The sequence below is a fragment of the Hyla sarda genome (assembly GCF_029499605.1).
Source record: "Hyla sarda isolate aHylSar1 chromosome 1 unlocalized genomic scaffold, aHylSar1.hap1 SUPER_1_unloc_9, whole genome shotgun sequence".
NCBI lineage: Eukaryota > Metazoa > Chordata > Amphibia > Anura > Hylidae > Hyla > Hyla sarda.
The window spans coordinates 733,694-749,606 of NW_026607595.1; the positions used below are offsets into that span (position 1 = coordinate 733,694).

The window sequence follows — 15,913 nt, forward strand, 5'->3', positions numbered from 1 at the left end:
GAGGGCTCATTTTTTGCGCCGTGATTTGAAGTTTTTAATGGTACCATTTTTGCATTGATAGGACTTATTGATCGCTTTTTATTCATTTTTAAATTATATAAAAAGTGACCAAAAATGTACTATTTTGGACTTTGGAATTTTTTTGCGCGTACGCCATTGACCGTGCGGTTTAATTAATGATATTTTTTTATAATTCGGACATTTCCGCACGCGGCGATACCACATGTTTATTTTTATTTACACTGTGTTTTTTTTTTATGGGAAAGGGGGGGGTGATTCAAACTTTTAATAGGGGAGGGGTTAAATGATCTTCACTTTTTTTTTTCCACTTTTTTTTTTTTTGCAGTGTTATAGGTCCCATAGGGACCTATAACACTGCACACACTGATCTTTTACAGGGACCTATAACACTGCGCACACTGATCTTTTACATTGATCATTATTATCCCATAGGGACCTATAACACTGCACACACTGATCTTTTACATTGATCAATGGTTTCTCATAGGAAACCAGTGATCGATAATTCTGCCGCTTGACTGCTCATGCCTGGATCTCAGGCACTGAGCTGTCATTCGGTGATCGGACAGCGAGGAGGCAGGTAGGGACCCTCCGGCTGTCCTGTAAGCTGTTCGGGATGCCGCGATTTCGCCGCGGCTATCCCGAACAGCCCACTGAGCTAACCGGCACTTTTTACTTTCACTTTTAGCCGCGTGGCTCAGCTTTTAGCGGCGGGTCCTGGCTTCACTATGACGCTGGGCCCGCCGTGATATGATGCAGGGTCACCGTGGGACCCCGCGTTATATCACAGGAGTGGGACCAAGGACGTACTCATACGTCCTTGGTCCTTAAGGGGTTAAGAACATGCAGTACATTTACGCCCTGCGTCCCATATGGGATTTAGAGCTTAGGAGCTATACGCAGCCAGGACTCACCGCTAATAATTAACCCATTAAAGGGGTACTCTGCTGCCCCAGTGGTTGTGTCACAGGGGGTTGTGTCACAGCCATGCCCCTCGTTCCGTCACGCCCTCTCAATGCAGGTCTATGGAAGGAGGCGTGTTTGTATGGTGAAGGGCTGCAGGTCACCTCCCTGCCCATCCTGTCATCTGGTTAATTTCTTCTCTGGGTATTAGCCATTTCTTCCATACAGCAATCTAAGATGGCCGCCTCTGTTGTCCCGGTGGCTGCTTCTACCTCCTTCCTTACGGCCGCACACGAGGCACAGCGGTAACATGTGGTCTCTCCTCAGAGGCTTCTCCCTCAGGCTTCTCTGCTCGGGGCCCCTCTGTTCCATCCCCTTTACCACAAACAACGTGTTCCAGATGAAAAGGGTCTATAACGTGGGCACCTGGAGGGACAACATCCACGTCAGGATTCAAACTCCCGACATAGTGTCGTCCCAACCCTGGAGACCAGATTGGCTTTCTGCCCAGATTCTGGACAATTATGTAACATTCCGGGACAATAATTCCCAGTGTGACGCGGATCCATTCAACTATGATCCAACCAATGCTTTATGTGAACTAAAGTACAAAAAGCACAGAGAAGTGTCATGTGACCATGTCAAAGAAGTCTTTACACCCCTGAGGGGAGGCACAATGGTTTGTTTGTGTCTCGTTGTTGTAATGTTTCCGCCATGTTTGCTCTGAGTGAAGGTCTTTACATCCCTGAGGGGAGGCACAATGGTTTGTTTGTGTCTCGTTGTTGTAATGTTTCCGCCATGTTTGTTCTGAGTGAAGGTCTTTACACCCCTGAGGGGAGGCACAATGGTTTGTTTGTGTCTCGTTGTTGTAATGTTTCCGCCATGTTTGCTCTGAGTGAAGGTCTTTACACCCCTGAGGGGAGGCACAATGGTTTGTTTGTGTCTCGTTGTTGTAATGTTTCCGCCATGTTTGCTCTGAGTGAAGGTCTTTACACCCCTGAGGGGAGGCACAATGGTTTGTTTGTGTCTCGTTGTTGTAATGTTTCCGCCATGTTTGTTCTGAGTGAAGGTCTTTACACCCCTGAGGGGAGGCACAATGGTTTGTTTGTGTCTCGTTGTTGTAATGTTTCCGCCATGTTTGCTCTGAGTGAAGGTCTTTACACCCCTGAGGGGGGGCACAATGGTTTGTGTCTCGTTGTTGTAATGTTTCCGCCCTGTTTGCTCTGAGTGAAGGTCTTTACACCCCTGCGGGGAGGCACAATGGTTTGTTTGTGTCTCGTTGTTGTAATGTTTCCGCCATGTTTGCTCTGAGTGAAGGTCTTTACACCCCTGAGGGGGGGCACAATGGTTTGTGTCTCGTTGTTGTAATGTTTCCGCCCTGTTTGCTCTGAGTGAAGGTCTTTACACCCCTGAGGGGAGGCACAATGGTTTGTTTGTGTCTCGTTGTTGTAATGTTTCCGCCCTGTTTGCTCTGAGTGAAGGTCTTTACACCCCTGAGGGGAGGCACAATGGTTTGTTTGTGTCTCGTTGTTGTAATGTTTCCGCCATGTTTGCTCTGAGTGAAGGTCTTTACACCCCTGAGGGGAGGCACAATGGTTTGTTCGCAGTGGGATACATGCAATGAAGGAATATCAGGTCTAGATGTCCTCAGTCCACTATGAGAGAAGGTGAGATGAGGTAAAGCCGCTCACAATAAGCGTATACGTATGTATATAATAGAAGGTGATGTGAGGAAATCCTTGGGATTAGTAGGACGCAGAAGTTCTCGATCGTGTGTGGAAATATCCCAGATGGATGATCCCTTTATCAGTGATTCCAGTGCGGTGTCACCAAATCTCTTATATGTGTAACTGTTTATTGTCTGGAGTCATGATATTTGGTGCCCTCCAGTGGTCGGGGTAAACACCTAGTTGGCATCAGAATAACTGACTATAGTTAAAATAGGATGGTAAGAGAAGGTGTGTGACATAGGACAGTGACCTCCTGACCTCCGACCATGACAGGTCACATCTACTGGATGATGAAGAATCCTCAGACACTTTGTCCACCATTTCCATCTTCTCACCACTCGTGGCTTCTGGTATTACCTGGATAACATGGAAGGTGGATTCCTGTCTCCATATTCTACCCATCCCCCATGACTCCGCCCCAGACTATGATGGATCCCCTGACTAGGTTTACAGCCTCCATGATTGTGACTATAATGTCTCCTCAGATGTTTCCCCAGATTATCTCCAGGAAATGGATTTTATTTCTCCATAGAATCTGGTGCGGTTTATCATCGTCTCCTCTTCTTCCCTTCAGGTTTCTCCAATCCAGGATCCTCTGCTGATATCTTCTATATAAGAGAATTCTCCTGGATGACCCATCAACCATGGAGAGAGACAGGAACAAGATGGCCGACAGGATCATAAACCTCACCCTACAGATACTCTTCCTGCTTACTGGAGAGGTGAGGGATTCTGGGAGTGATGTCACATGACCTCATTCTTATCTATGTAATAACAAATTGATATGACTGGAGAGGTGAGGGATTCTGGGAGTGATGTCACATGACCTCATTCTTATCTATGTAATAACAGATGGATATGACTGGAGAGGTGAGGGATTCTGGGAATGATGTCACATGACCTCATTCTTATCTATGTAATAACAGATGGATATGACTGGAGAGGTGAGGGATTCTGGGAGTGATGTCACATGACCTCATTCTTATCTATGTAATAACAGATGGATATGACTGGAGAGGTGAGGGATTCTGGGAATGTATGTAGTGATATTAATGTGTCTCTCCATACACAGGATTACACAGTAGTGAAGAAGTCCTCTAGTGGGCGCTGTCGGGCCCCTGTGTGTGAAGGATGGGGAAGAACCCTGAGCCCAATCCCGGGGCCCCCACCTCACTCCCTGATACATGAGGAAATGGATGAACAGAAGATCCTAGAACTCATCAACAAGATGATGGAGCTGCTGACTGGAGAGGTGACCCTGCTGGGACATTATACAGTAATGGAGGGGTCTGGTGATGACTGGAGAGGTGACACTGCTGGGACATTATACAGTAATGGAGGGGTCTGGTGATGACTGGAGAGGTGACACTGCTGGGACATTATACAGTAATGGAGGGGACTGGTGATGACTGGAGAGGTGACACTGCTGGGACATTATACAGTAATGGAGGGGTCTGGTGATGACTGGAGAGGTGACACTGCTGGGACATTATACAGTAATGGAGGGGACTGGTGATGACTGGAGAGGTGACCCTGCTGGGACATTATACAGTAATGGAGGGGTCTGGTGATGACTGGAGAGGTGACACTGCTGAGACATTATACAGTAATGGAGGGGTCTGGTGATGACTGGAGAGGTGACACTGCTGGGACATTATACAGTAATGGAGGGGTCTGGTGATGACTGGAGAGGTGACACTGCTGGGACATTATACAGTAATGGAGGGGTCTGGTGATGACTGGAGAGGTGACACTGCTGGGACATTATACAGTAATGGAGGGGTCTGGTGATGACTGGAGAGGTGACCCTGCTGGGACATTATACAGTAAAGGAGGGGTCTGGTGATGACTGGAGAGGTGACACTGCTGGGACATTATACAGTAATGGAGGGGTCTGGTGTTGACTGGAGAGGTGACACTGCTGGGACATTATACAGTAATGGAGGGGTCTGGTGATGACTGGAGAGGTGACACTGCTGGGACATTATACAGTAATGGAGGGGTCTGGTGATGACTGAAGAGGTGACACTGCTGGGAATACTGGGACATTATACAGTAATGGAGGGGTCTGGTGATGACTGGAGAGGTGACCCTGCTGGGAATGCTGGGACATTATACAGTAATGGAGGGGTCTGGTGATGACTGGAGAGGTGACACTGCTGGGACATTATACAGTAATGGAGGGGTCTGGTGATGACTGGAGAGGTGACACTGCTGGGACATTATACAGTAGTGGAGGGGTCTGGTGATGACTGGAGAGGTGACACTGCTGGGACATTATACAGTAATGGAGGGGTCTGGTGATGACTGGAGAGGTGACACTGCTGGGGCATTATACAGTAATGGAGGGGTCTGGTGATGACTGGAGAGGTGACACTGCTGGGACATTATACAGTAATGGAGGGGTCTGGTGATGACTAGAGAGGTGACACTGCTGGGACATTATACAGTAATGGAGGGGTCTGGTGATGACTGGAGAGGTGACACTGCTGGGACATTATACAGTAATGGAGGGGTCTGGTGATGACTGGAGAGGTGACACTGCTGGGACATTATACAGTAATGGAGGGGTCTGGTGATGACTGGAGAGGTGACACTGCTGGGAATGCTGGGACATTATACAGTAATGGAGGGGTCTGGTGATGACTGGAGAGGTGACACTGCTGGGACATTATACAGTAATGGAGGGGTCTGGTGATGACTGGAGAGGTGACACTGCTGGGACATTATACAGTAATGGAGGGGTCTGGTGATGACTGGAGAGATAACACTGCTGGGACATTATACAGTAATGGAGGGGTCTGGTGATGACTGGAGAGGTGACACTGCTGGGAATGCTGGGACATTATACAGTAATGGAGGGGTCTGGTGATGACTGGAGAGGTGACACTGCTGGGAATGCTGGGACATTATACAGTAATGGAGGGGTCTGGTGATGACTGGAGAGGTGACACTGCTGGGAATGCTGGGACATTATACAGTAACACCACTGGAGGGGTCGGGGTGATGACTGTACCATTATGTGTCAGGTTCCTATAAGGTGTCAGGACGTGGCGGTCTATTTCTCCATGGAGGAGTGGGAGTATGTAGAAGGACACAAGGATCAGTACAAGGATCAGGTCATGATGGAGGATCAGCAGCCCCTCACATCACCAGGTAATAGACATGACTATATACACACGTCCTCTCATTATTTGTATGTAAAGAATGAATTCAGTCTCTGTATGTGTTCCCTACAGTCAGATCCAGTAAGAGAACAGCACCAGAGAGGTGTCCCCGTCCTCTTCTTCCACAGGATGATCAGGTAGATGGAGATATTCCCTATGATCTGTAGAAGGGCTGTGAAGCTCTTGTGGTCAGTCCCCTCACCCTCCATGACTCCTCATCTCCTGCTCATCTATAACATCCCACGTGACTTCTCCTACTGTCTGATGACTTTTACTATATTTCTTCCATATTTTATGAGTCAGGGAGAAGATCTGAACAATATTAATGCTACAGACATAAAGGAAGAAGAGACAGATTTGAGCCGTGATGAGCAGAATGAGAAGGAAATTCCTACAGGGAACTGCCCAGGTGAGTAGTAAAAGTCACAGATTCTGCTCAGTCACTGACTAATAATTTTATATGGAATTTTGTTTAAAGGGGTACTCCGATGGAAATTAATTATTTTAATCTACTGGTTCTCGAAATTTATTCAGTATTGTACATTACTTATATTTAAAAATCTTAATCATTCCAGTACTCATCAGCTGCTGTATGCTCCAGAGGGAGTTGTCTAGTTTTTTCCAGTCTGACCACACTGCTCTCTGCTGACACCTCTGTTCATGTCAGAAACTGGTCAGAGCAGGAGAGGTTCGCTATGAGGATTTGCTTCTGCTGTGGACAGTTCCTGACCTGGACAGAGGTGTCAGCAGAGAGAACTGTGGGGCCACAATCACATTACAGTCTTATCCAAAGTAACTTATAGAGAATCTGACCCCTTGTTCTCCACACTAAAGCCAATATACGGGGTTATAGTAGGGTAAACAGCTTTACAAAGAGGGGTCACTTACTCACATCCGTTTAGTATATGCAGAGTTCCGGCGCTGTAATCTTTAGCTGCATTGCTACGTTGCGAGAGATTGTTCTGTATTACAAACTGGAGAAATGTGAATTCCACGAAGGTCACAAACGTTTTCCACCCTGAAAGCTGCCGTCACCACAGCTCCCATCCTGGGTCACCACAACCCAGCTTTCCCGTTCATACGATGCGTCTGAGACAGAATAGGTGTCTCACCTTCCTACCCCAGAGAGACCATTTTATCCTTATAGCTTTATTACCAAGAATCTTTCCTCAGTGGCCATCATTTGTCCCTCAAGGAGTGGCCGCACTTGTCTGTGGGTACTACCGGACCTATTCTAATTCTTATGGATCACAAACACTTCATTTACCTCCCTGCGGCCAAATGTTTATCTCTAGGACAGGCTAGGTGGGCTCTCTTCTTCTTCTCCCCATTTTATTATGTGTCTCCTTTCTTCTTGGCACTAAGAACACTCAGGCCGGGTTCAAATGGCTGAAAATGTGCGGAATGAACACCCAGAAAACACGGGCGACATTCCGCAGATTTGAAGGATCCGATGGTCGTCTCATTTCTGAGCGGAATCTGCAGAAAGAATAAACAAGTCTATCTGGACATTCCGTCGTGTGCACAGTGCAGCAGAATCTTATAGAAGTCGCCTCGACAGCACATATACTAAAATCTTATGGAAATCAAGCGGACTCTGCTGCAGCTTAGTGTCCGTGTGGAATATTCCTGCAGAATTCTGCGGTGTGAACATAACCTAAAGCTGATGCCCTGTCTCATACCAGTCATACCTGCTGACCGTATTCTAGCACTATATGTAGTACTGTCACCTGCCTGTTGGGGGCCCCATTCTCACCGCTCTAAGCTCTGCTCCTGTTCTGATCTCTATAACTTTTATATTTTTCCACTTACGGATCTGTATTAGGGTTTATTGTTTGCGCCATGAGCTGTAGTTTTTTGTAGGTTTTTTCTCTGGGATTAATAAATAAATAGGTCGGGCAGACGAGGTTTGGCTATCTGGCTGCCCACTTGTTCCATATTGTTTGGGAATCTCCTCTGTAAGTTCCTGATACTGCTCATTCATACAGTGTATGGGTTTATCTATTGGAGCCTATAACTTGCCTGTTGGGTCTTCTAGGATGTGGAGCGGAGCCCTCTGGGATTAATAAATAAATAGGTCGGACAGACGAGGTGCGGCTATCTGGCTGCCCACTTGTTCCATATGGTTTGGGAATCTCCTCTGTAAGTTCCTGATACTGCTCATTCATACAGTGTATGGGTTTATCTATTGGAGCCTATAACTTGCCTGTTGGGTCTTCTAGGATGTGGAGCGGAGCCCTCTGGGATTGGCCAGAAAACTCATTGTTCAGTATTGGATTAGAGCCGCTCCTCCTACTGAGTTTTTGGAATAAATGAGTATCAAGCTTTTCTTCTCCTCGCCCCACAACCCACAATCTAATGTTACCATGGAACGTTTTAATCAGGTCTTGGAGTAATTTCTGCTCTTCTATATATCGGACCGGTTACCCTTGGGCGGAGTTTGCCTGTAACAACGCCGTGAATTCATCCTCGAGTGTGATTCCGTTTCTGACTACAGTTTAGAACCCTCCTTATTACTCTGAATTCTCCACCAGTAAACGTTCCGGCATTAGAAAACCATCTCCAGTAACCCCAGTCCACATGGGTATTATTCCAAGGATCGCTCTAGAGGTCCATGTAGCAGAAGCTCCAGAATGACTGTAAGACAATTAATGACCCCCCCCCCCCTCCTTGAAGATCCGGGAGAGGGTATGGTTGTCCACCCGAAACAAGATTCCCTGCACTTCTACCATAAAAATGGCTCCCCTGTATATTGGGCCCGACCACGTACTTTGACAGGTTAAAGGGAATTCCAGGAATAAAAAAACAGGCCTTTTTTTTTTCTTTCAAAGACCGCGCCCTGTTTGTCTCCACTTTGGATGTGGTTTTACAACTTGTCTCCATTCACTTCAATGGAACTGAGCTGCAGAACCACACCCAACCTGGAGACAGACAGGGAGAGGTCTTGGGAAAAAAAAAAGGCCTGTTTTTTTATTCCTGGAATGTTGCCTATGAACTTAACCTCGTGCCCTCCATACAGACTTCCAAGGTCATCCACATTTCATTCTTAACCCCTTAAGGACTGTTCCCTTTTTCACCTTAAGGACTCGGCCATTTTTTGCAATTCTGACCACTGTCACTTTAAACATTAATAACTCTGGAATGCTTTTACTTATCATTCTGATTCCGAGATTGTTTTTTCGTGACATATTCTACTTTATGTTAGTGGTAAAATTTTGTGGTAACTTGCGTCCTTTCTTGGTGAAAAATCTAAAAATTTGATGAAAAATTAGAAAATTTTGCATTTTTCTAACTTTGAAGCTCTCTGCTTGTAAGGTAAATGGATATTCAAAATAATTTTGATGTCTACTTTATATTTGCATCATAAAATTGACAAGTTTTTACTTTTGGAAGACACCAGAGGGCTTCAAAGTTCAGCAGCAATTTTCCAATTTTTCACAAAATTTTGAAACTCACTTTTTTTCAGGGACCAGTTCAGAAATACCCCACAAATGACCCCATTATAAAAACTGCACCCCCCAAAGTATTCAAAATGACATTCAGTCAGCGTTTTAACCCTTTAGGTGTTTCACAGGAATAGCAGCAAAGTGAAGGAGGTAAGGCAAGGGGTAAAAAGAAGAAAATTTTTACTTGTATTTGAAACCCAATTTCTCTCGAGTAAGCACATACCTCATATGTCTATGTAAATTGTTCAGCGGGCACAGTAGAGGGCTCAGAAGGGAAGGAGCGAAAAATGGTTTTTGGGGGGCATGTCACCTTTAGGAAGCCCCTATGGTGCCAGAACAGCAAAAAACCCACATGGCATACCATTTTGGAAACTAGACACCTCGGGGAACATAACAAGGGGTAAAGTGAACCTTAATACCCCACAGGTGATTCACGACTTTTGCATATGTAAAAAAAAAAAAAAAATAATTCCCTAAAATGCTTGGTTTCCCGAAAGTTTTACATTTTTAAAAAGGGTAATAGCAGAAAATACCCATTTGGCTTTTTGAAAGCAAATTTTGCTCTGGGGGCATGCCGCATTTAGGAAGCCCCTATGGTGCCAGAACAGCAAAAAAAAAAAAACACATGGCATACCATTTTGGAAACTAGACCCCTCAGGGAACGTAACAAGGGGTAAAGTGAACCTTAATACCCCACAGGTGTTTCACGACTTTTGCATATGTAAAAACAAAAAAATGTTTTTTTACCTAAAATGCTTCTTTTCCCAAAAATTTTTCATTTTAAAAAAGGGTAAAGCAGAAAATTTGTAACACAATTTCTCCCGAGTACGGCGATACCCCATATGTGGCCCTAAACTGTTGCCTTGAAATACGACAGGGCTCCAAAGTGAAAGCGCCATGTGCATTTGAGGCCTAAATTAGGGATTGCATAGGGGTGGACATAGGGGTATTCTACGCCAGTGATTCCCAAACAGGGGGCCTCCAGCTGTTGTAAAACTCCCAGTATGCCTGGACAGTCAGTGGCTGTCTGGTAATACTGGGAGTAGTTGTTTTGCAACAGCTGGAGGCTCCGTTTTGGAAACAGTGGCGTACCAGACGTTTTTCATTTTTATTGGGGAGGGGGGCTGTGTAGGGGTATGTGTATATGTAGTGTTTTTTTACTTTTTATTTTATTTTGTGTTAGTGTAGTGTAGTGTTTTTAGGGTACAGTCACACGGGCGGGGGGTTCACAGTAGTTTCTCGCTGGCAGTTTGAGCTGCGGCAGAAAATTTGCCACAGCTCAAACTTGCAGCCGGATACTTACTGTAAACCTCCGCCCATGTGAGTGTACCCTGTACGTTCACATTGGCGGGGGAGAAACATCCAGCTGTTGCAAAACTACAACTCCCAGCATGTACGGTCTATCAGTGCATGCTGGGAGTTGTAGTTTTGCAACAGCTGGAGGCACACTGGTTGTGAAACACCGAGTTTGGTAACAAACTCAGTGTTTTGCAACTAGTGTGCCTTCAGCTGTTGCAAAAGCTACAACCCCCAGCATGTACGGACAGCGGAAGGGCATGCTGGGTCTTGTAGTTATGCAACAGCTGGAGGCATACTACTTTGGCTGGGGATGCTGGGGATTGTAGTTATGTAACAGCTGGAGACACACTGGTTTGCTACTTAACTCAGTGTGCCTTCAGCTGTTGCAAAACTACAACTTTCAGCAGTCACCAACAGCCAACGGGCATGCTGGGAGTTGTAGTTATGCAACCAGCAGATGCACCACTACAACTCCCAGCATGCACTTTAGCTGTTTGTGCAAGCTGGGAGTTGTAGTTACACAACAGCTGAAGGTACACTTTTCCATAGAAAAAATGTGCCTCCAGCTGTTGCAAAACTATAAGTCCCAGCATGCCCATAAGGGCATGCTGGGAGTTGTGGTGGTCTGCCTCCTGCTGTTGCATAACTACAGCTCCCAGCATGCCCTTTTTGCATGCTGGGAGCTGTTGCTAAGCAACAGCAGGAGGCTGTCACTCACCTCCAACGATCCAGCCGCATCAGGTCTGTTTCTCGTCGTCGCTGCTGCTCCTGGGGCCCCGATCCCAACATTCACGCCGGGGATCGGGGTCCCCAGCTCCCGGTGTGCACGTCCCGCACCCGCTCACATCCTCTGGAAGAGGGGCGGAGCGGGTTGCGGGAGTGACACCCGCAGCAGGCGCCCTGATTGGTCGGCCGGGAAACCGGCCGACGAATCAGGGCGATCGTGAGGTTGCACCAGTGCCACCTCACCCCTGCTGGCTCTGACTATTCGGGGCCGTCTCTGACGGCCATCGCCGACATGGGGGGACATAATGACCCCCCTGGGCGATATGCCGGTATGCCTGCTGAACGATTTCAGCAGCGGTGGGGGGGCCGGGTATGGACAGGACGTACTCAAACATCCTGAGTCCTTAAGGACTTGGAAAAGGGGCCGTTTGAGTACGTCCTGCGTCCTTAAGGGGTTAAAGTTGTTGTTATGCAATCACTACACCTCACTACACCTTGCCGGGGTGGGATTATGAGGTCTGCAGTATCCTTGACTCCCATATGTCCAGGGGCGGCCTCCAGTATCTAATCCTCTGGAAAGGCTATGGAGCAGAGGAACGGTCCTGGGTCCCAGCTACAGATGTACGCGCTCCTGCCTTTCTCTGTGTCTTTCATGCTTAAAGGGGTAAATCAACTGGTGCTAAAAAGTTTAACAGATTTGTAAATTACTTCTATTTAAAAATCTTAATCCTTCCAGCACTTATCAGCCTCTGTATACTACAGAGGAAGTTCTTTTCATTTTGAATTTCTTTTCTGTCTGAAACAGTGCTCTGTATACTGCTGCTATCTCTATGGGATCAGGATATATGGTAGTTATACACCTCCCCCACAGCTCTATCTGTATACTGCTGCTATCTCTATGGGATCAGGATATATAGTAGTTATACACCTCCCCCACAGCTCTATCTGTATACTGCTGCTATCTCTATGGGATCAGGATATATAGTAGTTATACATCTCCCCTCCAGCTCTATCTGTATACTGCTGCTGCTATCTCTATGGGATCAAGATATATAGTAGTTATACACCTCCCCTCCAGCTCTATCTGTATACTGCTGCTATCTCTATGGGATCAGGATATATAGTAGTTATACACCTCCCCTCCAGCTCAGTCTGTATACTACTGCTGCTATCTCTATGTTATCAGGATATAAAGTAGTTATATACCTCCCCTCCAGCTTTATCTGTATACTGCTGCTGCTATCTCTATGGGATCGGGATATATAGTAATTATACACCTCCCCTCCAGCTCTATCTGAATACTGTTGCTATCTGTATGGGATCAGGATATATAGTAGCTATACACCTCCCCTCCAGCTCTATCTGTATACTGCTGCTATATCCATGGGATCAGGATACATGGCAGTTATACACCTCTCCTCCAGCTCTATCTGTATACTGCTGCTATCTCTATGGGATCAGGATATATAGTAGATGTACACCTCTCCTCCAGCTCTATCTGTATACTGCTGCTATCTCTATGGGATCAGGATATATAGTAGATATATGCCTCCTCTCCAGCTCAATCTGTATACTGCTGCTGTTATCTCTATGGGATCAGGATATATAGTAGTTATACACCTTCCCTAAGGCTGTGTCCATACATTGTATATTTGCCATGATTTTTCAAATTTGGCTATTACCATAGTTGCGCAAATTGCAGAAAAACCATGTAACCATGGAAACGTGTGAACGAATCTGAAGACTTAAAATCTACAGAAAACAACTAAATTGTAAATATAGGTTAAGTTTTGCCTCAATACTGCAATATTTTTCAAAAAAACCCTCACCTTGAATAAGAAAGTGTCCTGATAAGTTCCATAAGGTATGGGGGGGCCGGTGTGGTTCTCCGTCCTTACTCTCCCTCGGCTTTCACCTCTTTTCTGTCCGCCGCACTCTTGGCTCCTCCTTTTAATCTTTTCCTCTTGTCTGTGGGTGGAGTACCCCTTTAAGGTTCCCGGTTTAGGTTGTATTGTGTCTGTAGTCAGTGACTGTGTTATGCAGCTGTCCTCACTCTGTATACATCATGCTGTGCTGAATGGGATTTTGTCATAGACTTCCATGGTCTGTACTTACACTGTTTGCTTTTTGTTGTAATTGTTTTTAAAAAGTAGTAAAGTGTAACGAAAACTATGAAAATTAGATATCGCTGTGATCATATGGACCGGACTTATATCTTAATGCACATTAATACAATGTAAGATCAGTCCCACAGAAAACAAGCTCTCAAATGCAATGTAGATGGAAAAATAAGAGAGTTATGGCTATGAGGAGGAAAAAATGAAAACACAATTTCCTTGGTTGTTAAGGGGTTAAAGGGGTATTCCAGGATTTTTTTTACTATGATACAGGGGCTGTAAAGTTAGTGTAGTCCATAATATAGTGTCTGTACCTGTGTGTGACGGTTTTCTCACAATTCTTCTGTGATTTTCTCCCCAATATTTATTTTCACCAGCATACAAAATGACTGTTGTCTCAGATTTTTCCCAGGTTGCAATGCAGCCGAGACCTGACATCACTAGTCACCTGATGACAGGGAGCCTGTCTGCTTCAATGGGTGGAGAGATCGCTTGGTGGGAGAGAGATCAATCTACAACTAATGCCACAGCTGTAGGCACCCTGATTGAAGAACACATGTCTTTTGAATGGATGCAGCTCATTTATGTTTCAATGGGTGGGGTGGGTGATGTGTGGGAGGGAGGAAAATGGAATTATGGGATTTGTAGGCAAAGAAGGAAACTCAAACAGGAAATACCAGTTCACAAAAAGCTAGCCACAGTGTTATATAATCTCACAACATAGCCATATAGCCCCAAAACAAGCGCAGATCCTTCCTAAGCATGTCCATTACTGTCTGCCAGGTACCTACTAAAATCACCTTATGGTGGAGAACCCCTTTAATACTGATAATAAAATCTGTTTTATTCTTGGCAGATGACTGTACCAGGAGATCAGAGGAGAATCTTATATCTTCAGATTATAAAGCAGATGATGATATCACACAAGATACATATGAAGAACATTCCATTATCCCAGATACACCCTCAGCCCTTCACAGCCAAGATCTGTCATCTCATCCTTATATACAGGTCCTGTCTTCTCAGTCATCACAGGATGTTCAGCAAAATAAAGGTCACAGAAGGGGTGTTGGACATCAAAGAGATCATACAGGAAAGAAACCATATTCATGCTCAGAATGTGGGAAATGTTTTAGTTTTAAATCAGGTCTTGTTACACATCAAAGAACTCACACAGGAGAGAAGCCATTTTCATGTTCAGAATGTGGGAAATGTTTTAATCAGAAATCAATTCTTGTTGTACATAAAAGAACTCACACAGGAGAGAAGCCCTTTTCATGTTCAGAATGTGGGAAATGTTTTACTTTTCAATCAAGTCTTGTTAAACATCAAAGAACTCATACAGGAGAGAAGCCATTTTCATGTTTAGAATGTGGAAAATGTTTTGCTCAGAAATCAGATCTTGTTAAACATCAAAGAACTCACACAGGGAAGAAGCCATTTTCATGTTCAAAATGTGGGAAATGTTTTACTCAGAAACCACATCTTGTTGTACATCAAATAACTCACACAGGAGAGAAGCCATTTTCATGTTCAAAATGTGGGAAATGTTTTACACAGAAGTCAAGTCTTCATCAGCATCAAAGAAAAGAACTCACACAGGGGAGAAGTCAATTCAGAGGAATAATTGATGCAGATAACACATCTATATATTAACCATGTACATAGGATAGTTGACAGTAATATATATATATATCATTTCCAAACTTGTTACCAATTTTTAAGAAGTTCTCTATATTATATGATTTATTATTCTTATATTCATCTCCGCACACTGGACTTATAATAAATGTAATATTGTCCCTGACGTTGTATATAGGGAATGTAACGCGTCAGTGTTGTCCCCGCCCCCTTCTCATTATGATTATAGAGACTTTAATTCAAGGCATCAGACAGGATCCGCGCGTCTCCCTTGTAGATCGTCTCTTCTGAACATAAGACGCTGCAGATACTTTTATTTATCACAAACCCTAGACCAGCGTTTCCCGTCTTGACGTCTATTTTCGGTCTCAGATCATAAAATCCATTTTTCTATATGAGAAGTCGTCAATATCTCAGCGTCCCCCGGGTTCAGTAAACATCGGTGTAATTCTTTTCCTTTTCTTTGTCCTCCCCGGGGTATAAAATCCCTAGAGATCTGATCACATCTGGTACAAGATCTCTTTACTTCACACTTTGCGCCATTATTACACGGATTGAAGACCCAGTTACACGCTCGTAAATTCCCATATATGTCGTGGATTGGAAGGAAAAAGTTCTTTATTCTTTTACATAAACAATTGCATAACAAATACAAAGTAATAAAGTTTACCTCTTCAAGAAGTTGCTCAAAATTCTAACAATGTTTCTCATATTTTAAGGAGTACTCCGGCGCGCACTTTTTTCCTTTTATCCCGTCTGGGCTGCAAAATAAAAGTAAATGCACTTTCTCTTACCTGCCAACGAGCCCCCAGAGCTCCGGTACACTCCGGTACAGGTGTTCGGTCCCCGGGCTGTATTCTTCT

At 44.9% G+C, this 15,913-nt stretch overlaps 1 protein-coding gene across 1 annotated transcript; it reads left to right on the plus strand.

Moving 5' to 3' along the window:
- The first annotated feature begins 1,234 nt into the window (after window positions 1-1,234).
- On the plus strand, window positions 1,235-15,598 carry LOC130298300 (oocyte zinc finger protein XlCOF7.1-like). Its single transcript, XM_056551231.1, has 3 exons — window positions 1,235-1,573; window positions 6,164-6,230; window positions 14,266-15,598. The coding sequence occupies exons 1-3, from the start codon at window positions 1,235-1,237 to the stop codon at window positions 15,063-15,065; spliced, it is 1,206 nt and encodes a 401-aa protein (XP_056407206.1). The 3' UTR covers window positions 15,066-15,598.
- Window positions 15,599-15,913: the final 315 nt, after the last annotated feature.

Bases quoted from the DNA above. Each gene is read 5' to 3' on its own strand.
- LOC130298300 (XM_056551231.1), top strand. From the start codon at position 1,235: ATGTGGTCTCTCCTCAGAGGCTTCTCCCTCAGGCTTCTCTGCTCGGGG. The intron at 1,574-6,163 runs GTCTTTACACCC...ACAGACATAAAG, and splicing joins CATGTGACCATGTCAAAGAA to GAAGAAGAGACAGATTTGAG. The intron at 6,231-14,265 runs GTGAGTAGTAAA...TATTCTTGGCAG, and splicing joins TCCTACAGGGAACTGCCCAG to ATGACTGTACCAGGAGATCA.